Source organism: Hypanus sabinus, chromosome 12 (assembly GCF_030144855.1).
Source record: "Hypanus sabinus isolate sHypSab1 chromosome 12, sHypSab1.hap1, whole genome shotgun sequence".
NCBI classification, from domain to species: domain Eukaryota; kingdom Metazoa; phylum Chordata; class Chondrichthyes; order Myliobatiformes; family Dasyatidae; genus Hypanus; species Hypanus sabinus.
In genome coordinates, this window is record NC_082717.1 from 37910677 (window position 1) to 37933443 (window position 22767).

Below are 22767 nucleotides of genomic sequence, written 5' to 3' on the forward strand. Positions count from 1 at the left end.
CTTCTTGCACTTGACCTCCCATCATCTTAAACTTGTCCAGATTAAGTTCCATCTACCATTTCTCTGTCAAATAATTACTTAGAGTCTCTGTCATTTCTCTATTTCCATTATTAATTCCCAAGTCTTATTCTTTAGGAGACCAAGTCTGGTTATTTTCTTTCCCTTTGTGCTTACAGAAACTTTTTGTTTTCATATTATTTGCTAATTTACTCTCACATTTTATATTCTGCCACTTTATTTTTATGCAGAATTTTAAAAAGAAAATCCAAGTACCCTGGCTAAACAGCAATCTTCTCAATATTTTCTGTCTTTGCCTTCAATTTAACGCCATTATTTATTTCTTCCTTTCACAGATGTTACATCCTCCTTACAGGACATTTTACACTTGAATGTGGGATTACTTAATTTGTGAAATTGGTTCCTAAATGTCTGTTACTGCTGATCTACTATCTTACCCTTCAATCTAATTTTCCACTTTTCTGTAGTTCTATTATAATTACTTTAATTTCATTTTAGGATTCTAATTTCAGGCTCAAGTTTTTAACCATCAAATTGAATACGACTTTTCTAGCATACAATCTTCGGGGATCTTTTAATAAAAGTTCAAAAATAAACCTTGATACCAGATTTGAAAATGTGCTACCTGTATGGACTTCAACATATTACTCTAAGAAACCATCCTGAATACGCTTAAGATAGGTTCAGCTGTATTTTTATTTCAATGTATACGCAGTGAAATGTGTCATTTGTGTCAATGACCAACACGGCTCAAGAATTTATGGGGGCAGCCTGTAAGTGATGTCATGCTTCTGGCACCAACTTAGCATGCTCACACCTTACTAACCTTAACCTGAATATGGAAGGAAACCAGAGCACCCAGAGGAAATCCACGACGTCACGGGGTTAACAAACTCCTTACAGACAGTGTCATGAATTGAACCAGGATAGTTAACGCTTTAAATCGTTACACTAACCACCCACAGCTTCATGAACTTGTCCTCAAACCTAGCCTAACAATTTCATTTGTATGATCTACATCTTGATTAACATTACTCAGTAACTTTCTTATGAGCCTGAGGTACAAACAACATTTATAACATTTACCAGAATAACTGGGAGCTGTGTGGCTTGCAGATTACTGGGTATGGAGTCACAGAGTGGAGTGTGGGTTTCTCCAATAAACTCTTGAAGGTCATATAGAGAGGGAGAACTAACTACAGTTAAGTGTGGGCTCAGTGAAAAGGAGAGGGAGGGATTGCAGCTGAAAAGATAGCTCATATTGGATGTTAAGCAATAGACTGAAGGGAGCAACCAAGGGGGTTATTAGTAGATTTGCTGTTGCAGAGAATCCACTGGGTAGTCAGCTTGTTCTGGCATAGTTCTGAAAGAGTTATGTAAGGCTTAATAGTATTTCATGCTGGCAGTCAAATATTCTCAAATCTTGACTGTTTGGACCCAGCTATGGCTGTATTATGGGGAATAAGCAGGGCTTTGCATATTGAAAGGATAGAGGTAAGCAAATGTTTCAGCAAGCTAAGAGCTGTAAATGAATGAAAGACTAACAGCAACGTCTTTGATATTTTAATTTCCCCTTCAACTACATTTCTGCGAGTATTTTCTGAATGTGTACAAAGTTACATATTATTCAATTTAAGAGTACAGGAAACATTGCCAACTAAAATGATGAAATGATGCTTCCTGAATTTTACTTTCAGAATTGAGAAGAGTACATTGAGGATCCAAAAAAAAAGAGAACTAATTTAAACTGACCCTGAACCTAGTATCCTAAACTTAAATAAAGCAACTGCAATTAAACTAAGATTACATTTGTTCAATATTACTGCAGCATTTTGATTTTGTGATACTTCTTAAAGTGCTGAAGATCCTTTTTATACTTGTCAATTTTATTTAATAATATGCAGAATTATGGAATTGTTACACAGGAAATCTTTTTCTCTTTTTGGCTTGAAGATTAAAAGAAAATTAGAGTGACTTTACATCCAATCTCTGCTTACTAATTGTTTTCTCCTCATATCTTATATTGTCCACCTTCCTCTTTTTACATCAAAGATTTTATATTCTGCCTTTTAAAAACCATTATCAAGGGATTAAAGCAATTTCCCCCCAAAGTCCATGAGCAATGAGGGGCTAAGAGAAAAGCGAAGTTAAATTTTTCCATCCAATGGAAAGTTCAGTCTACAGCATACATGTGAAACCAAAGGATGCTAACTTCTTGGAAATTAAACCATCTTTGTTTTCTGTGTATTATGAAGCTAAAGCATGGAAGCAACCACTGTAGCATCCCTTCCCCCACACACTTTACTCTCCACTTCAAGCTATTTTCAATGCATCTGCCTAAGCAAAGGGAAGGTGCCTTGCACTCAACACTGAGGTCATTCACCAACCTGCCCCCAATGAACTTTTTTTTTGACAATATATTTTTGACACTGTATTTTTGACATTAAGGGTTCCTGATAAGATTTTGATAAAGTGGACCACTCCACATATTGTTGGGAACCACAGCCCAAAGACAGACATCAATGATGGAATTCAGCACTGCTTTCAATGCACAGTACAGTCCTCCGATGCTTGAGAAAGGGTATGTGTGAAGATCAGGATTTCAGACCTGACACAAAATTGCTACTCTCTAACATGCTTATGTGACATGGACTACCTACAATAAGTGAGTTGTAGCACTAGGGAATTCATTAGCAAGCAGAACAACAAGTATTTCTGTGGTTGAGAGTGAAATATTATGCTGCCACACTGGTGCCAAGGTCAGCAATGTCTGGGGTTAGGTAATGAACACTTGACAAGCAAGAGAAAACAGCCAGACATTGGTAGTAAGAGGGATAAGGTCCAACAGAATGAGCTTTAGGAATCGGACATGACTTTGAAGTTGACAATCTCAAGATTATTCCCTGCACCATGCATCTAGTGAGGGTTGACAGATGAACACATGATCAAAGAGTTCACGTAGGAAACGCTTTAGGTACTTGGATCATAGAGGTTGCTTCTTGGGTAGTGGGAGCAGTACAAGAAGCACCAAAACAGGAAGGGGATCAACATCCTTGTAGGAATGCTTGCTCACACTACTCACTTTAAACTAACTTAGCAGTGCGGTGGAAAGCATAGTAGCAATAGAGCAGGTGGGAAGAAAAATGCAGAAGATAAATCTAGTCAGATTGATAGAGAAGAATGATTCAGGTTTAAAGCATGGGAGAGCTGGCAGGCTCAAATGCATTTACTTCAACAAAATGTTAGTACTTATGATATCATGGAAGGATCATCCAATGAGGCCTTTTGGATAGAATTTAAGATGATTAGAGGGCAGATCACTTTGATGGAGTTATAATATAGACATCCCAATTGAAAGTAGGAATTCGAGGAACAGATATGTAATAAATCACAGAAAGGTGCTAGAACAATAGGGTTATAATAGTGGGGGGATTTTCACTTGCCCAATATTTATTGGAATTATCTTGGTGCAAGAGGCTTAGAAGTGATGGAATTTGTTGTGTCTAAGAAAGATTGAGGCAATATGTTGATAATTCACATAAAAAAAGGAAAGAACTCAACCTTTCCTTCAAAACAAAACTGTGCAAGCTGTCTGTTTGCATCCACAATTTGTCATAGGAGGCAGTAAGTTATGGCGGAAGGATACCTGTGTTTAGTTTGACATTTCTAAACTTACCCCAAAAATTCCCTGTTTTCTAGCAAGGGAATTTCCATTCCACGTCCAGAAAAATACATGTGATTTGCCACATGTTACTATTGTGTTGGGGTCTGTAGGGTGAAAATCAGCAGCAAGCACAGACTCATTGGTACTCTGTCCAAAACAAAACAACAAAAGCTTTGAGTTAACTTTATGGAACGACAAATAAAAATAAGATACACCTTTTCTCATAATCACACAGCAGAATGATCAACTATGTGAACAAATTTAAGCTTTGTGATTAATTACAGTACAAGTTATAATTGTCAAATTAACATCGCCAACAATTTTATCTTTCTCACATATGAACATATTGTTAGACCTATCTTTCTTGATGCTATTGCCCATACCTTTTTGAAAGTGGCATCAACCATCTAATCTGAAAATGCTTGAAACACTTAGTAATAACCATGGAGGGAGAAATTGATTTAGCATTTCAGGTGGATGACCCTTTCTGAACTTAAGCCTTGATGTTACTGATACTGGCTGGTTTGCTTTTTCCATTCAATAAATTATTTGATTTAAAACAATTCCTCTTTCCAAAGATGCAGTCTGACCTGCTGCAGACATCCAGCATTTTCTGCTTTTACTTTAGTCTTCCGTCTCAGATTTTTATCAACTTTCTAATGTAAGCTCACTATGACCTCTTTATTTTTCCTGGATAACAATGGGGATCATTAATTTTAAAATATCTATATTTTCACCTCTCTTTTGGTACTACTTAATTGTTTTATATATACACAGTATATATACACTGTAATTTTTATTATGTATTGCAATGTACTGCTGCCACATAACAACAAATTTTACAACATGTGCTGGTGATATTAATCCCAATTCTGATTATAATTCTACATCAAATGACAAATCTTAACGTATAATATCATTGTGTTTTGTGTGTGTGGCTCGGATTTCCAGCACCTGCAGATTTTCTCTGTGATAAAATATCGGTGTGTATCAGTGAGACATGACGTGCATTGGGAGACCACTTCACCGAGTACCTACGCTCCGCCTGCCAGAAAAAGCCAGATCTCTCAGTGGCCACCCATTTTAATTCCACTTCCCATTCCGATATGTCAATCCATGGCCTCTTCTACTATTGCGATGAGGCCATAGCCAGGTCGGAGGAGAAACACCTTATATTCCGTCTGGGTAGCCTCCAACCTGATGGCAAGAACACAGATTTTTCCAACTTCTGACAATGCTCCACCCCCTTTCACCATTGCCCACTTCCATTTTCCTCTCTCTCTCACACCTCATCTCCTAACCTGTCCACCACCTCCCTCTGGTGCTCCTCCCCCTTTTCTTTCTTCCATGGCCTTCTGTCCTCTCCTATCAGATTCCCCCTTCTCCAGCCAGTATCTCTTTCACCAATCAACTTCCCAGCTCTTTACTTCACCCCTCCTGGTTTCACCTATCACCTTGAGTTCCTTCCTCTCCCCCACCTTCTTACTCTGACCTCATCTCTTTTTCTTCAGTCCTGAGGAAGGGTCTTGGCCTGAAACATCCACTATACTCTTTTCCATAGATGTTGCCTGGCTGCTGAGTTCCTCCAGCATTTTGCATGTGGTGCATATATAAAACACAGTTCACAATTGTTTGAATTCTTAAAAAAAAATTGAAAATGTTAAATTCTCAGAAATATAACACTTTTTAAAAAAAAATCTACTTGAGAGCATCAGCTGTAGAGAGGGGCTCTATCTAACACACCTAGGCTGAAGAGCAAAATAAACTTCAATATTTTCCATTTTCACTAACATAGTAAACATCCACTAATCTTAAGAACAATGTTTCTTAAATATTTGAGTATCTGAGGATGCTTTCCCTTTATGCAGGACATAGAACTAGTGGCACAGTGCTAAAATCCCAGGCTTGTGAAACTCTGGAATTCCCTGCAACAGAGAGGTATGGAAGGGAAATCATAGAACAGATTTAAGACTCAAAAATAGATACTTAAAATATTAAGTGATAAAGGGTTATGGGGAGACAGGAGGAAAACCCAAGCTGAATCCAAAATCTAATCAGCCAATAATCTTATTGAATGGTGGTGCAGTCCTTAGTTTTTTTTGGGGTTCTTAATTGATTAGTAAGTTTTGACTATATATGGCAACTTTAAGCTTTGTAAATATTTCAGATGTAATAACGTTTTAAAAAATTGCAGGATGTTTGAAAAAAAATTAAAATACTGGAAATAATCAGTAGGTCAGACAGCTTCTGAAAAGAGATATAGTTGATGCTTCAGATCTCAAACCAGTTATACGATGCAGAGATCTATGCCTGAAACATCAATTCTTTCACTACAAATTCTGCACAACTAGTTAAATTTTCCAGCACTTTACATTTTAATTTTACCTTTTAATGGTGCTCCAATTAATGCAATATAGTAGCACTGATATACAGAACTATCATAGATAAAATGAGGAACGTTATGAGCATTTCATACATTTAAGTTTGCAACTCTGAAAGTCAATGGGCAACTAGCAAGATGACGTTCATCTTCGTGCAACTATCAAACAAACCTTTATTTCAGCAATTTTGGACTTTTTCTGCCATTCCCATACAGTTAGCATGTGCTCATTGGAGTCATCCACTACGCAGAGATGAGTTCCTGAATCCTAAAGTAATTAATGAAAAGGAGTAGTAATTTCACCTTTTAAAAGCTCATAAAATAAAGTTGAAAGGCATAGAAATAAGTAGGTATACATATATTTAGTCCAGAATATATTAGATATTACAAGCTTATTAACATAAAATTGATGTTACACTGATGAATTTCACCATTAAGTCACTATTTCATTAGTGTAGAAGCACATAAATCAGCCTTTTCCAGCCAGCTCATCCATTCCAACCATAATACCTATCAACGGTAATCCCATTAAGCAGCATTAGGCCCATATCCTTCTAGCTTTTCCTATCCAAGTACCTGCCCATATGTCTTTTAAGCACATCATTAGTGGAGGAGAAGAAGGTTAAAACATTGAGTGTAGACCATCAGGCTCCTGAGGCTCTTCCTCGAAGGTAGTAACGTGAAGAGAGCATGCCCCAGGTGGTGAGCATCTTTAATGATGGATGTCACCTTCTTGAGTCACTGCACCTTGAACAAGTCCTCAATGGTTCTGACTAGCTGAGTCTAAAACCCTCCACAGCCCCTTGTAATTCTGTGCATTGGAGACTCCATGCCAGGTTGTGAAGCAACCAGTCAGAATGTTCTGCACCATACATCCATAGAAATTTGCAAGAGTCTTTGGTGACATACCAAATCTCTACAAACCCCTAATGAAGTAGAGCTGCCGGTGTGCCTTCTTCATGAATGGCCAGGATTCATCCTCCTTTCTCGGGCAATATCCAGGTGAACTGCATCTGCACTCTCTCTATTTCTACTACATTCTTCCCATACTGTGGTGACCAGAATATTACACAATACTCCAAATGGGATCTAACCAATATTTTGTAGAGCTGCAACATGATGTCTCACTCTTATGTTCAATGCTTAGGCCTGTGAAAGCAATGTACTAATACTCTGCATCACCACCTTGACAGATCTACAGACTTACACCCATAGGTCCCTAAATAATCTTAAGGTGCCTGACACTCACTCTACATATCATATCAGAATTTTCCAAAATCTATTACCTCACATTTGTCTGGATTAAATTCTGCCACTGCTCCACCTAACTTTACAGCTAATTTATAGTAGGTCCTGGCTGTATTCCTAGACAATCTTCTTTGCCATCTACAATACCACGAAGTTTCATGACATTTGCAAACTTGCTAATCAGACCATCACATTTTCATCTAAGTCACTGATATATTATTTATATGCTTTGATGTCAAATTACGTCTGATAGTTTTCAGACGCTTTACTATGTTAAAATGAGCATACAGGTGAAATTTGGGTGGAAATGTTATGTGAAAATAATCAAGCCGGAGTGGTTTATTCCATTTTGATCCCAGTTTTCGTGATGGTACTGCTGACAATATTCACTGGGCCTATTTAAATTGTACAGTTCAACTTGCTTCAATGCACTGACAACATGCAATCAAATTATTTTCTAGATATAATTGTCCAGTTATATGTAATAATAGCTTCTGGATCACTAATGACATACATGACAATCAGCAGCGATATTATCCATGTCTGAAGGTGAAAGTCCTTGGCAATATCTTATTGTCAAATCAAAAATCTTTTGAGTTATTTAGCTGACTTATTTTAAACTTAAATTTGCAGGATGGTTGCCAACAAATACATAAATATCAGCTAGGGTTGGGCAAGAGGGATAATTCGATCTCATTCTCTTTACTTCCATCATTAACCTGAGATTTCATTTTGGTTCCTACATTGAGAATGGAGCACTGTGATGATAGCATAGATCCAGAGTCAAAAGCCTGGATCTTCCTGCTGTGAATAGCTTAACATCCACCAAACCAAAGAGCTTTATTTTTTCTCTTTCCTTAAAGACTACATAAAGCCATTTTGGGAAGGGAAAGGCATTAGATTAGGAGAAACTGTGAATTTTCAAATCTGGTTCCTCAGAATAAACAAAGTAGTGTTAATGTTGATCATAAGAAACCTGGATCAATTTTTAACTTAGAGCAATTTTTTTGCTTGCATATTTCAAAAGAAAAGGCCACCTTTATAAAGAATCAAATTATTGGCAAAACTCATGATTGTCCACTCCTAATTTCAGAGGTAAGATAACAAGAATGTCAAATCAGAGGGGGGAAAAAGGCATTCATCGTGAGGTAGATACAAGGCACCATTTTATGAAGTAACAGTTTCTGAAACATTAGTAAGGAAAAGTTATAATACTTCAACTGGAGCTCTGAAATAAAACTTGAAATCACCAATACTTGTGTTTGAGGCAGTCCTAAAGATATTCCCCAGGCTAATTCTGTGGATGAATGGTTATCTAATTACAAAAAGCTTTAAGAAATGATTTATATTCTATGGAATTCAAAATTTTATTGAATTAAATAAAATCAATAAAGGATGTGGCAGGTTAAATAAATGGTTTTTCAAGCAAAAGAATCTTGAATGAGGGGAAATCCTTACAAGGTTATGGGGAGGAGTCATTTAAAACTAAGGTCAATGGTCTCTTCTCATAGAGGATAGTGAAACCTTGGAATTCTCCGTTCCAGAGGGTTGTAGGGCTAGATCATTGGCAAGTACCTGGATTTTAACAGGATGCACCACGAGCCTCAGCCAGGGGCGGTATACTTGGCGGCATAACCAAGTTCTCAGACAGCTGGCATCAATCTTGGAACAGAGGCAAACCACCGTAAATGCTCTCCCACAAACGTTGGCAGGAAATATCAACATTACATGATTTGTACCAGCAGGCCAACCTCCAGAGCACCATATAACATCAAAAGAGATAAGCATTCTGCAGGTTGTTCAGGATTGGAAGATGGACGTGGACTTGGAAAGAAGCTTGTGTTTCCCCCCGACATTTTGGCTATAACACTCCAGCCAGACATAGTCCTGTGGTTCACAACAGCCAAGCTGGCAGATATTGTGGAATTGACAGTACCATGGGAAGATGGTATTGAAGAAGCTTATGACAGGAAAAAGACCAAGTACTCTGAACTGGCAACTGAAGCTGCCCAGTACATCTGGAAGACCAAGATTTTCCCTGTAGAAGTGGGATGCAGGGGATTCGTGGCCACATTTACGACGAGTCTATTGAAGAAGATGGGGGTGAGGGGTTATTCACTCCAACAAGCAATCAAGTCCTTGTCAAATGCAGCAGAAGAAAGAAGTAATTGGATTTGGATTAAATGTAAAGACAATAACTGGGCTGCAGGATGAAGACAGGAGGGTATGGAACTGAGGGGGGTGTATCTGGGATGCCAGGTAGCACCATTGAGCGCTCTGGAGACAGCGTGGGCTTATCAATGAAACGTCAAAGAAGGAGGGTGCCCACCTGATGACCCCAATGTGGTACCTACCTTCTTGTCACCACTCCAAGCCCACTGCCAACATCGAGAGTGCCGACTTATTATAGGGATTGAAACATTAAGTCCTATTAGCTCTACTGATTGAGCTATTTAAAGAAGTAGAAGATTTTTTAAAAATATCAAGGAACAGAATGCTATGGAGCACTGGCATAGAATAGTAGAATGAGGAGTCTGCTAATGAGTAATGACCATATAGTACTGTGCATATATTTGAGAGGTCATCTGGCCAGTTTCTGTTGCTATCTTCTTGAGTTCTTGTATTCCAATCAGCAAATATTCAAGCCAAAAGAATTCAAACCTAAAGCAATTAGTAATGGTAATTTACAAAAGTAATTTATTATAATATAATTTTCCTTTCATACTTACAGCTTTTGAGAATGCCAACGAACCAACTCCCCGTTCAAAAGTTCCAAGGCCAATTATCTGTAGTGTTGCAAGGCTAACTGAATCCCATACTCGTACATGAGGCTGTAGGGGCTGAATTGAAATACTTGTGCTTAGGCTTTGAAAAGGAAGAGCATTACATGAACAATTGCTTGGACAATACAACAATACTATATCCTTAAAACACTCCAAACCCAAAAGGCTATTAAGCTATGAAAACCCTAGACACAATCACATTTTTTAAAGTAAATTGAAACATTCAGCTAATCATCTAATAACTTATCAAGATTACCCAGTGAGTTGGTGAATCATATACAAACTTGATCCCTGACTTCCCAGTTGGGAATGACTCCAAGGCAAAAGATTGCTCATAATAAATGAAGACTAATACATCTTTGATCAACTGCTTTTGAACATCAACCGTTAGATTTCAGGCAAGAATCACAAAACCTTGGTAGAGGAAGGCAGGAGAGGCTGGAGGGGAGCAGTCAGAGGTCGAATAGAAAAAAAGGGGATCACAAAAACAATAGCAAGTAGAGCCTTAACCTCATAGCTCCAATGACAGGCCTGATCACAATATCCAGGGCTGTGTGTGTAGCGCTCACATGTTCTCCTTGTTACTGTGGGGATTTCTTTTGGTACTCTGGTTTACTCCCACATGCTAGATTGGAAGGTTAGTTGGCAACTGTAAATTGTGTCTTTAGAATCAGAAGGTGGGAGGGAGGGTTGGAATAGTTGATTAGAAAATGAAGAGAATAAACTGCTTTTAAATTAATTAAAGTAAGAGAGTGCTCATTGTTTGGCAATGGAATCAGAGGACCTAAGTGCCTACTTTTGTGGGTATTTTCCACAACTGAAATTAAATGAGAAAGAATGGAAGATGTCTAAGAGAGTCATGATGAAAGAACTGAGAAAACTTGGAAACTTTATTAAAAGTAGAGAGCTGCAGTTACTTTTTTTTAAAAGAGGTGTACACCCAATAAAGACACATTTAAGAGGCAAATTAATAAAATGTGATAAATGAGAATTTCAGGACGGGGATAAATAATTTGCATGCTGGAATATAACAAAGTTAGAGCAAGTTAAGAAGGCAGGGGTAATGGATATGCTAAGCATTGTGTCAGTGTAAGTGTAATGTGATTAAAATAGAGGCAGACAATGCTGACTAGGTAGAAAAATTAAATTCCTTTTATATAGAGTACAATGATCTAGAAGATTAAGATGCACAAGATCCATACTGTCTTGCTAGTTTAGATCAGAATTGGCTTACCCAGAGAAGACAGAGTGGTGAAGGGTATTGGTTTGGTTGGAGCTCCCTTATCAGAAGTGTTCTGCAGGGATTGGTGCTGAGGCCATTTGCTTGTGATATACATAAATGAATTGGATAGAAGTGTAAATGGGTAGGTTAGTAAATTTACAGATAAGTAGAGCTGTGTACAGTGAAGAAGACGGCTGTCAAAGGATACAGATTAGTTTTAATATGAGTGAAAAATTGCACAGAGTTTAATCCAAGCAGCTATGAAGTGTTAGAGGCCAAATGCAAGGAGAAAGTACATAATTAATGGTGGGGCACTTAACAGCATTGATATACAGAAGGATATTGAGGTCCAAATCCAGTTTCGCGAAAATGATCAGGTGATAAAGAAGGCATGTGACATGCTTGCCTTCATTGATTAGGACATTGAGTCTATGAGTAAAAAAGCCATATGGCAGCTACTTGTGTGCATTGCCCTGAATTTACAGCACCTGCAGGCTTTCTTGTTTAGATTTGATTTCTAACTTGATTTGTCTCTGATTAAAAATCAAGAAAATGAACCTCAGCTATGGTTCTCTTCCCATAGAAGCTGCTTGACCTTCTGATGTTTTCCTTTAAATCTTTCATCATTTTCAAACTATCCCACTTTACATTTTGTTTGCCCCTAATGGTATTTCCTTACTTTCCCCCCCACATTATGTATCATCTGTCACACTCTCACTCATTTATTGCCTCTCAGCTTACTCAGCACAATTCATGCTGCCACAAAGCTTAGAATTATTAGCAAACCTGAACTATATTTGTCCCTCTCATAGAAGTTATAGATATAGAAAAGTTAGCACCTCAGCACTGAATACTGTGACATTCCACTAACCATCTAAACGGAAAATTATCTATGTTATTCTGACCAAGCAAGGATTAACTAATCATTATCCCATGCCAGTGTATTACATACAATCAATGCATGTAAGCTATCTTATGTATTTATATTCATTGCATTTTTAATTATTGAATCTTTATCTAATATTTTTTTTTGGTGCTGTATCAGATTCAGAGTAACAATTATTTTGTTCTCCTTTACACTTATGTGCTGGAAATGACATTAAACAATCTTGAATGTGAATTACCCCCAATGCTATTAGCTCTGAACTTGTTTGGTATCTGCTGTGACTCCTTATTAAATGCCTTCTGGAAGTTGAAATACACAATAGCAATACAAGCTCATCCAAATTTATTCTACTTGTTGGAATTTTAGAAGTTTACAGGTTTGTCAAACAATTTTTCTTGCATCAAAATCAGGATTAATATCACCGGATTATGTTGTGAAATTTGGTAACTTGTTAAATTTTGTCATCCCGCCCAATCTTGTTATTTCACAAGTGTGAAAATATTATGTTAATAATTAAGATTTTATAATTTACCTCCAACTACCAGTCTGTAGTTCTTTTGAACTCCTAAGATACCGGTTATCAGGTAAAATCAGCTTTCTGTCCTATTATTTCTGTAATGCCTTTTTTTAAAAACTAAATGCTATACTGATATTTAGGCCAAAATGAGTGACTAATGAAGAAAATTAAATCAATTGGGACCAAGAAGTGTGGAGTTTTTAAGAATGAGGATCAGAAACATTAAAATTTAGTGATAGGGTAGATGACTACAGCAGAAAGGCATGGAAAATGGAGTTGAAGTTAACAGTCACATCTGCTGTGACCTTACGAAGTTGGCAGAGCAAGACTGATGGCCTTTCGGCCTGCCCTTGCTCCAATAGTTGTTTTAGTCATTCGTATTACATTTTTAAAGGGTGCATCAAAATCCTATGGCTTTACTGCATCATATTATATGCTCTCATTTTGAAGTATTCTAAAACTTACTCTTCCATCCTTGTCTACTCCAGCTATCTGTCCTGTTGCAATCTTGATTTTGTCTGGATGAACTGCAAGGCTGCAACAAAATGACCAAAAGGTATTAAATACTTTAATATATTCTGAATACATAACACAATGCAGCATGCATAATTCCTTAAGGTATACAATATTATAACACTTTAAGGTTGATTAAACAACAGAATTTGATGCCAATTGAAATTATAAATAAATACAAAAAGTTAAACTTGAACCTACCAATGACAATAAACATTAAAAACTAGAACCAAAACCATTCTACAGGTTTGAGATGATTTCTTTGAAAATATTTACTGGCAAATCAGTCTGACAGTGAAAGAACTATTTTGGCGGCTCCTGCATTGCAAACAACAGCTAATGAATTCATTTTTTTTGTTGTTTACCACTGCTTTTTCTATAGTCTTTGCTTTGCCATATACTCTCAGTAGCAACATTCTCGCTGGCACCACTTCCCACTTCAACCAAAAGCACAACACACATCATGGGTGTTGGTTTAATATAGTATTCAAAAGATATGAAATACATAAGAAGTAATTTTTAGAGATAAATTTAATGTTAGCTTTCAAATTAAAAAAACAAAAAGAAAATAGCCATCAGTCAGCAGGAAACATTTCATCTATAGGTGTCAAAACCATGAACAAACCATAGATGTTTACTAACTTACTCTTTGAATGATACACCATAGCGACTTGCCAATACAATGCGTAACAAGCTTTGGTACTTTGGCAACATTTCAAATACTTTGCTTAATTGCCTTTCTGCTCCATTTGCTAATAAATGCTGTCTTATGCACCAGTAATCCATGAACCTTGATCAGAACCTATTTAAGTGGGGTAGACAGAGTGCTAAATCGTAGTCAGGTCTTTGTTCTCGCCTACCAATTTTATTCAATGTTGAAGGCAGGTTATATTAGCCAGGCAAAAAAGTTGAATAAGATGAAAAGGATACAGCTAAAGGAACAATATTAATGGTACTTTATGAAATTTCACATTTATGAGACCCATTTGGTAAAATGGTAAATTAAACCAATTCAATAGCAACCTGGCAGGATTTGGTTAGGTTATCATATCATACCAAGTTTATGAATCTTTATTGAAAATTTTGCAAGTTAGGATTAGGAGGATGGTCATCACCTCAACCTACGAGCAACAATTGCATCTTAGTCTTGGATTTTCTAATCTCTCCCTACAATGGCAGCCCTAAGTGAAAATTGGGAGAGCCAATTTTCAAATTGGTAGGGTGATAAAATGTTTAGAGTTTGGCACAAAAATTTCCTGTAGAGATTCCAACTAACCCTCCAAAATAAAAACACACAAAACTTTAAGTGTATTGTCAATGTTCACAACTTTCTGCACAAAAAAATTATACAAGCGTTCTTTGAGGAAGCAATATTTTGTTATTTGCTTTGTTCTTTGAAGCATTAGTCCCACACCTCCCCCTGTATTTTCCCCAAAGTCTTGTAACTGCTTTTGCCTCAAGTACTTTTCCTAATTCATTCTTGAACACTATTGAATTCAATTCCAGACTGTAAGAAATATTTTCCCTTGCCCTTACACAACTCTCATTTGTTTTGGTTTTCAAGTCTATTCACCCGTAGAAAATCTGTCATTTACAAAACAAGTAATGGTTTTCAACAGTTTGGGCAAATCCTTAATGGTTTTTGCTCTAAAAATAGGAAAAATAAACCTTTATCTAGTCTTGCTCTTTATCCCTGGTAACATTCTGGGTAAACTTTTTAAATCCCTACACAATGCTTACTAAAGGGCACCGATTATAGCCAATGCTTTACAAATAAACTTGATGACTTTTGTGTTCTGGTTCCATGGACCTCAAATCAGCTTGATTGGTTCTGCTGCTTTCATTTGTTTGGCCCTTCAAGCAGGTTCAAAATAAATGGGAAATGATTAAAAACCTGTTATACTTCAGTCAACCTAATAACCAGTGGCAGAGGTGAAATCTTTAATCAATAGTCTGGAACAACTGATGCAACTTGCACAAAAGGATCCAGCTTATGGTGTTCCCAAGGTAACTCAGGTCAAGTTGATTTATATTTAATTCTTTGGAAATGTATTTGCTGGAAAGAACTTAAACAGAAGATGCAAATTTGAACTCATTTTTATCTGACAATAATCAGTCAGATAAAATACTGTCCTCCCCCAACTACTCCAGCTTTCAAAGCTCAGATCATAGACTGAGTTCCTAGGAAGACTTCACAAACCCTGTACAGTACAGATATAAAACAACTGCTTTTGCTTGAACATATCAGCACTGCTTGTAAGACCCTTGCACCTTCTTGCAACCAACTACATAGCTTCCCGAGAGTCTGTAGGTGTGAAATATTTGAAGTGTACAGTCAGCACAAATTAGAGTTCTGAGATTAACTTGAATAAAGAAACTCCCCATAAACACCGCATTGATCTTATCACTACCTGAAAGATACAGCTCATCAAATAAAACAGATATTTGTTTTATTTATTATTCAGGCTATGGGTGGTGCTGACAAAGCAAGCACTTACTGCCCATCTTTTAGTGCCCTCAGGGCTGTGGTGATGAGTCACATCTTTTTGAAACACCGCAGTTGAAAGCACTCCTAAAATCCGAGTGAAGAAAGAGTACCAGGAATTAGACCCAGCAACAATGTAGGAATAGTTAGTGGAGAACCCTACTGCTCCATGCACCTGCTGCCCTTGTCCTATTCAGCATATTAGTTAAGAGTTTGTGTTGCGAGATGCTGTCAAGAGTACCTGAGGCAAGTAATTGCAGTACATTTTGTGAACAACAGTTTGTAAACATGGTATGTCAATTGCAGGAAAGAAAGGATGATTTGGATGCTGGATAATGTGTCAATCAAGTGGGCTAGTTTGTCTTGGATACTGTTGCATACTGAATGTTGACGGAGTTGCACTCATCTAGGCATCTGGAGAGTACTCAATAAACTCTCCTGACTCAGGCTCGTGAACAGTGGGAAACTGTGATGTCATGAGCTGATTCACTTATTCCAGTCAAGGTCAATATGGACACTCATATTGGAAATGGTTATCATTATTGCCAGATACTTTTGAGACATTAATATTAATTGCAGCTTACTAGTCCATGATAATGTTATCTGGGCCTTGCTACATAAAATACATTAGGTAAGGAGTTGTGAATGAAGTGAAAATTGTGCAAGTGTCAACTAACAAAGGAAATTGATGTTGGTGATGGATCAGATAAAGAAGGCTGGGTCTAGGATGCTGTCATACATAACACCTCAGCCTCCAGGCATCAACGTAGACCATAAGACATAGGACCAGAATTAGACCATTCAATCCATCAAGTCTGCTCTACCATTACATCATGCCTGATCCAGGATCCCACTCAACTCCACACACCTGAATTCTCACCATATTCTTTGATGCCCTGACCAATCAGGAAACGATCAATTTCCACCTTAAATATACCCATGGACTTGGCCTCCACCGCAGTCTGTGGCAGAGCATTCTACAGATTCACTACTCTCTGGCTAAAAATTCCTCCTTACCTCCATTCTAAAGGGTTGCCCCTCAGTTTTGAGGCTATGTCTTCTGGTTCAATACATGACTGACTGCCAACAACCTGAATAATTTTATTCTGTGCAAGGTACAACATGAACTACTGGAGTGTTTTCCCTTTCATGACCTTTGACTTCCAAAGCAGTCACTCTCAACTCCCCTTTGGAATTTAGTTCCTTGGTTCACGTTCAGCTGAAACTGGAGAATCGAGAGTGAGCTTTACTGACAAAACCTGAATAACTGATGAGTTGATTACTGACCAGTGCCTGTTGTTTGAGGGTCCCGTTGATACTACCTGGCATCTTTTTGCTGATGACCTAACAATCCGGATTGCAAAGTGATCACCAATTTGCTTTCTGTACGCAGAACATATCTGACCAGTTTTCCATAGTTCCAGGTGGATATCATTGCTATAATTGTACTGCAACAATTTGTTTAGAGGAACAGCAAACTTTTGAGTGCTCTTTGTCAGTAAAACAGCTTGGATGTTATACCCAGGCCTAACAATGCTCTTCTCAACATCATACAGAGTGAAATAATCTGTCTAAATGTTGACATTGGTGATGGGGGTAGAAGATGGGAGGATAAATCATCTGTTTCACACATTTTATTGAAGATGTTTCCAAATGCTTCAACCATGTCTTTTTGCCACAAATGCCAAGTGGTGCCGAAACTGAGGATATGGATATCCTTGTGACTCCCTTAAAATCAATACCCTATCCATCTACTTTGCCACTTTCAGGGAGATTTGGACTTGCACCCCAAATCTTGCTCAATGCTCCAAAGCTTCCTGCCATTTACTCTATAAATCATTATTTAACATTCCACAGTGCATTACCTCACCCATATGGAATAAATCTCATTTGCCACTGTTTCACTCAACTTTCCAGCTGATGTTCTTTTAGGGGCCAGCAGTAGTGGTCAGGTCCTTGGAGCAGATGTGTAGAGAAATTGCTCAAGGTTGTAGGAAAAATAGGGTTGTACTAGACCAACCATCAAGAGTAATAAGGGCCTCGATTCCTGGAAGGAATTTGTGAAATGTGTCCAAAAAATTTTCTCAATCAATATTTTTAGAGGACCCTACTTGGGAGGACGCAATACTGGACTTCCGCTTACAAGAACAAGACAGAGCAAGTTACTGAAATGGTAGTCAGTGATGTAAAAGGATAGGATCAGTACACAGGTTAGGGTCCTAAACAAGGGCTAATATTTGGGCAATTAAGACCGGATCTACTAGTGGTCAATTGGATGAACCTGTTTGAAGGGAAAGGAATGAATGAAAACTAAGTGGCTTTTAAGAGTGTGATAGCAAGTGTTCAGGAACAATACGTCCCTGTTAAGGTGAAGGGTAAACCTGACACGTTTAAGGAACTTTAGATAATGAGAGATATTGAGGCTGTGGTTGAGAAACTTACATTGATTTAGGACAAGGGTGGTGAATCTTTTCGAGAGTGTGTATCCAAATTGGTGCTTATCTTTTAAAAAGTTCTCTGGTGCCATGGTAATATTGAGTAGAGATACTGTAATACTAGTAACAATAAAATGGACCTTTTTAAGGAAAAAGGATGAGTCCTGTTGTTTATTTACATGTATCATTATTTTTCTATTAATAAAAGTAAAACAGATGGAAATAAATAAAGCATTTTAGAAAACCTGTTAAAATTATTCATATTAATCTTTTATAAACGCAATTGAAAAATACAATCTATAATTAGTTACACCATTTACAACCACTATAAATAAAATATATCTATTGAGGCGCCAAACTACTTACATTTTTTCTGCTATTATTGAATATCCAGCATTCAGTCACAAACAACAGAAGAAAAAATTTAAATAGAGTGAAGCCAATGCCAACTGGCCCAACCAAATACTAATGTGTCTACCAGGTCTGGGAGGATTTCAAAATGTACAAGCCAACATCACGTGTTTTCGCAACCAGCTAAGCTTGAGCCAAGCTGGCATGAGATTCATCATCACTCTCATTTATTTTGCAACAGCCAAACAGTGCAATACATAAAATCGCTACAGTAGACACCCTAGCTGTATATATGCACCTAAGACTTTTGCACAGCACAATATATCAGGAGATGAATGGGATTTTTAATGAATATTTCTTGTTGGGGTTTACCCTACGAAACTCTTGGTGGCTCAAAAGATAAAGGAAACAAATGGAGATGTTTTCAGAGAATTTTCACGTTACAATGGAGAAGCTATTTGCAGCCTTAAAGAGTATAAAAGTAGATAAATTCCCAGGCTATAATTGCACATATCCTTAGACTTTGTGGGAGGCAAGAAAGAAATTTCCCAAAGGCTGAAAGGCGCTTAATTTTATATTGTTATTTAAAAAGGGTAGCAAGATTAAATCAGGGACTATAGGCCAGTTAGCTTGCCATCAGTGGTGTGGTTACTGGAAGGGATATTTTGGACAGACAGGGTCTGATTAACAGCAGTCAACATGGCACTGTGTGGGAGAAGGTGTCCATGATGAAACTTACTGAATTTTTTTTTTGAATAGTTAAGTCCAAGACTGGGGGGGCATAACTTTACAGTGAGAGGAGAAATATTTAAAAGGTACATGAAAGACAACTTGTTCAAGCAGAGAATGGTAAGTATATGGAACGAGTTACCAGAAGAAGTGGTTGAAGCAGGTACAATAGTATCATTTAAGAGGCACTTTGTTAGATACATGGTGGGGTGGACTTAGAAGAACATGGTCCAAGCACATGATACTAGAACTAGTTGGGAGAGCATGAGCTCACTGGCCTGAAGGGCCTGTATCCGTGCTGTGTTGCACTACAACTTTTATGTACAGCCCACTGTATCCTTAAACAACCCGCTTTGTGATCTATGAACACGACATTCTGCTGATGTTGGACATCTAAAATAAAGCGCTCAAAATAATGGAGAAATTCAGCAGGTTTGACAGCATCTATGGAAAGGAATAAAACGTTGATGTTTTGGTCCAAGACCCTTCACCAAGACAGTCAACTATGATTCCATCATTTTCTGTGACCAATTTACTTCTCATGTCCCCTACATTCTCATCCAAGCCATTTATATGAACTACAGACAATAAATCTCTCAGATTCAATCTCCATGGATATCTTTCTCTGCCAGATTAGCTGTTCCATTGGCCATCACCATTCACTACTATATGTAACATAATGGCACAATTTTGACCTTGTTCATTCGTTTGAGGTCACTTAGCTATCTAGTGCATACTGTTACAGTTCCAAAAGGAAAGTATGCTCACTAATAGCAATGTTAAATGAGCACTTAATCAAAAAGGCTCATAATTCAAATCACAAACAAGAGAAAATCTGCAGATACTGAAAATCCAAGCAACACACACAAAATGCTGGAGGAACTCAGCAGGTCAGGCAGCATCTATTAAAACAAAGTAGTCGACATTTCGGGCCAAGCCCTGCCAAAGGTTCTCAGTCTGACTGTACTTTTTTTTCCCATAGATGCTGCCTAGCCTGCTGAGTTCCTCCAGCATTTTGTGTATGACACATAATTCAAATTATTTTGTAAAAATATGTATGAGAATGTATAAAAAATGAATCTTGCTTTTGAGGTGGACTCAAGTATTTGGAATCACTCTTTAAACTGCTAATTACACACAAGAATTATGCCAATATTGCAGAAGTATTTTGCGTGACCAAGCACCAGAACTTGCAAAATATTCACACCTCGTTAAGTACGTGCTAAATAGCTCACAGTTATTTCTACCACTTAGTGTGCAGTATCTCTATTCATGCTTTATAAAAGGCAATACTCATACCTGCAGGGTACTTTTGTAAATATATCAACCTCCAGTTAAAAAGGGCAAAATAAGAGAAAAGTTTTTGATCATATCGACATGGAGCTCTGTCATAGGGAAGCAGTTCCATCATCAAGGACCCCCACCATCCACATCCTGCTCTTTTCTCACTGCTGCCATCAGGAAGGAGGTACAAAAGCCTCAAAACCCACACCACCACATTCAGAAACAGTTACTACATTACTCCTCAACCATCAAGTTCTTGAACTAGAGGGGATAACTTCACTCACCCCATCACTGATCTTTACCCACAACCCATGGACTCACTTTCAAGGACTTCTCATCTCACTTTCTCAATATTTATCACGTATTAATTAATTAAATCTTTACTTTCTATTTCTTTTTGTATTTACAGAGTTCTTGTCTTTTGCACATTGGATGTTTGTCCATCCTTTTGGGTATGGTCTTCCATTGATTCTATTTTGTTTCTTACATCTACTGTGAATACCAGCAAGCAAATGAATCTCAGAGTTGCATATGATGACATGTCTACTTTAATACATTTACAATGCACTTTGAAATGTTGAAAGTAGTTGATCACATGACTCAGTTCCAATAAAAAGTCATTAACTTTTTCTGTTTTGTTTCTAATTTTCTACATCTGCTTTTAATTGAATGGTAAACCATTTTATCATTTAAGCACAGTCTGTATGACCCAGGAAGTGCCATGGTAGTGCCAATAGAAAATCAACATACCATTTAACATTGTGTGCGTGACCCAAATAGTATCATGTAGCGCCAATAGAAAATCTACTTACCATTTAACACAGTCTGTGTGACCCAGGTAGTGCCTTTGAGTCCTTTCTTCAATATTGTACATCACTACAACAGATGCTATAAAGTAGACAACTTCTCCAGTTGGGAGGAGGTAGATATTCGAACGACAGTCCCTTCCTCGATAGCCGTATCTATTTCCTATTAGTCAAGGCCATATTAAATGAAAATGTATACTTTGCACAGTGGCTCAGTTAATTTACATCTAATAAACTTGATAGAAATCATTTGATTATTAGTCTGATACAAACCTAGATAGAGACAGAAATATTACAAATAGCATTAGTGGTTTAGTACAGAAAGATCAAAAAGGGTTCCACCCCTCAAACGTTCCCAGAGTATCTTGCTGAGTGAGGACATATAGGAGCAGCTCAGGTAAAGAAATAATCAGTTTTGTTGAAATGCTCTTTGTAGTGTAATATTTAAAAAGCCACTCATTGTGAAGTCCCTATTGTGAATAACAGCCATTTATAAAACCATCAAGAGGGTGAAACAATATCTCATGAACAAATCAATATACCTTTAGGGTGATGAGAAAAATACAGGGGTATAGAAATAGTGTGGGAAAGTAGCATTGATGCCAAGTTTTTATTGAATGACACAGCAGCTTTGAATGGTGAATTGGCCTCCTCGTGTCTTTATTTATCACAAAAAATAAAGCGGGAAACCAACAGAAAAAAATACTTCAATAAAAGAAAAATTAATCTCATAAGAGCAACTATTTAAGCCTGCATCATCTTATTAGATTACATTAACAAAACAGCTTCCATAGTATTCACTGAGTGAAGACTGGAGATTGTCAACATTCCCATTTGAAAATTGCATGTAAACCCTTATCAAGGAAAAAAGAATGCTTGAGGACCCAGCTGGTAGAGAATTCTTAACACTGCTGGCCCCACCACCAGCCCAACCTTTTCCCTGGATTAAGGATGGATGGATGCACTGGAAAGGTGTTCCTATGAGGTGGTGCAGGCTGTGGGAAGTGAACAACTAGGACTGCAATTGGACAACACCAAGCAACAACTTGATGGTGAAGTCACTGCAGAACACAAGGCATTTCCCAAAGCAACAGAATAGCAAAGAGGTAGGGTCAAACATTAAATGCAGCAAATGTGGAGGTAGGAACATCTCAAAGACTTTTCCTACTTATAGAAGTAGCTACTGTTTGAAGCATTTCCAGTTGTTGATTAAATTGCTGGTAAACCACATATGTGCGTGGGACTTAAGTTATCCACTACAAAATTTTTCAGGCTCTCATCTGGTATTGTCTTAGTGTTTCTGATGAGCTACAGCAACTTCAAGATACATCATGTTCTCTGGGGAGCAGAGGGAAAATCCTGCAATAATTGTGAGAGGTTGTATCATTTTGCAAATGCTGAAAAGCTACGGCTACCAAGAGAAATGTGCACACAGATGCTGAGGAA

The 22767-nt window shown here is 37.5% G+C and overlaps 1 protein-coding gene across 3 annotated transcripts in view; it reads right to left on the reverse strand.

Moving 5' to 3' along the window:
• Positions 1–22767, reverse strand: part of LOC132402779 (echinoderm microtubule-associated protein-like 4) — a 236529-nt gene that overhangs the window by 67658 nt on the left and 146104 nt on the right. For all 3 annotated transcript variants that reach the window (XM_059985765.1, XM_059985767.1, XM_059985766.1), the window contains 5 exons: positions 21328–21477; positions 13184–13253; positions 10040–10150; positions 6235–6330; positions 3695–3829 (listed from right to left, as the gene is read on the reverse strand). In XM_059985765.1, the coding sequence (XP_059841748.1) occupies positions 3695–3829; positions 6235–6330; positions 10040–10150; positions 13184–13253; positions 21328–21477 (562 nt within the window). The remainder of the gene's footprint in view (positions 1–3694; positions 3830–6234; positions 6331–10039; positions 10151–13183; positions 13254–21327; positions 21478–22767) is intronic.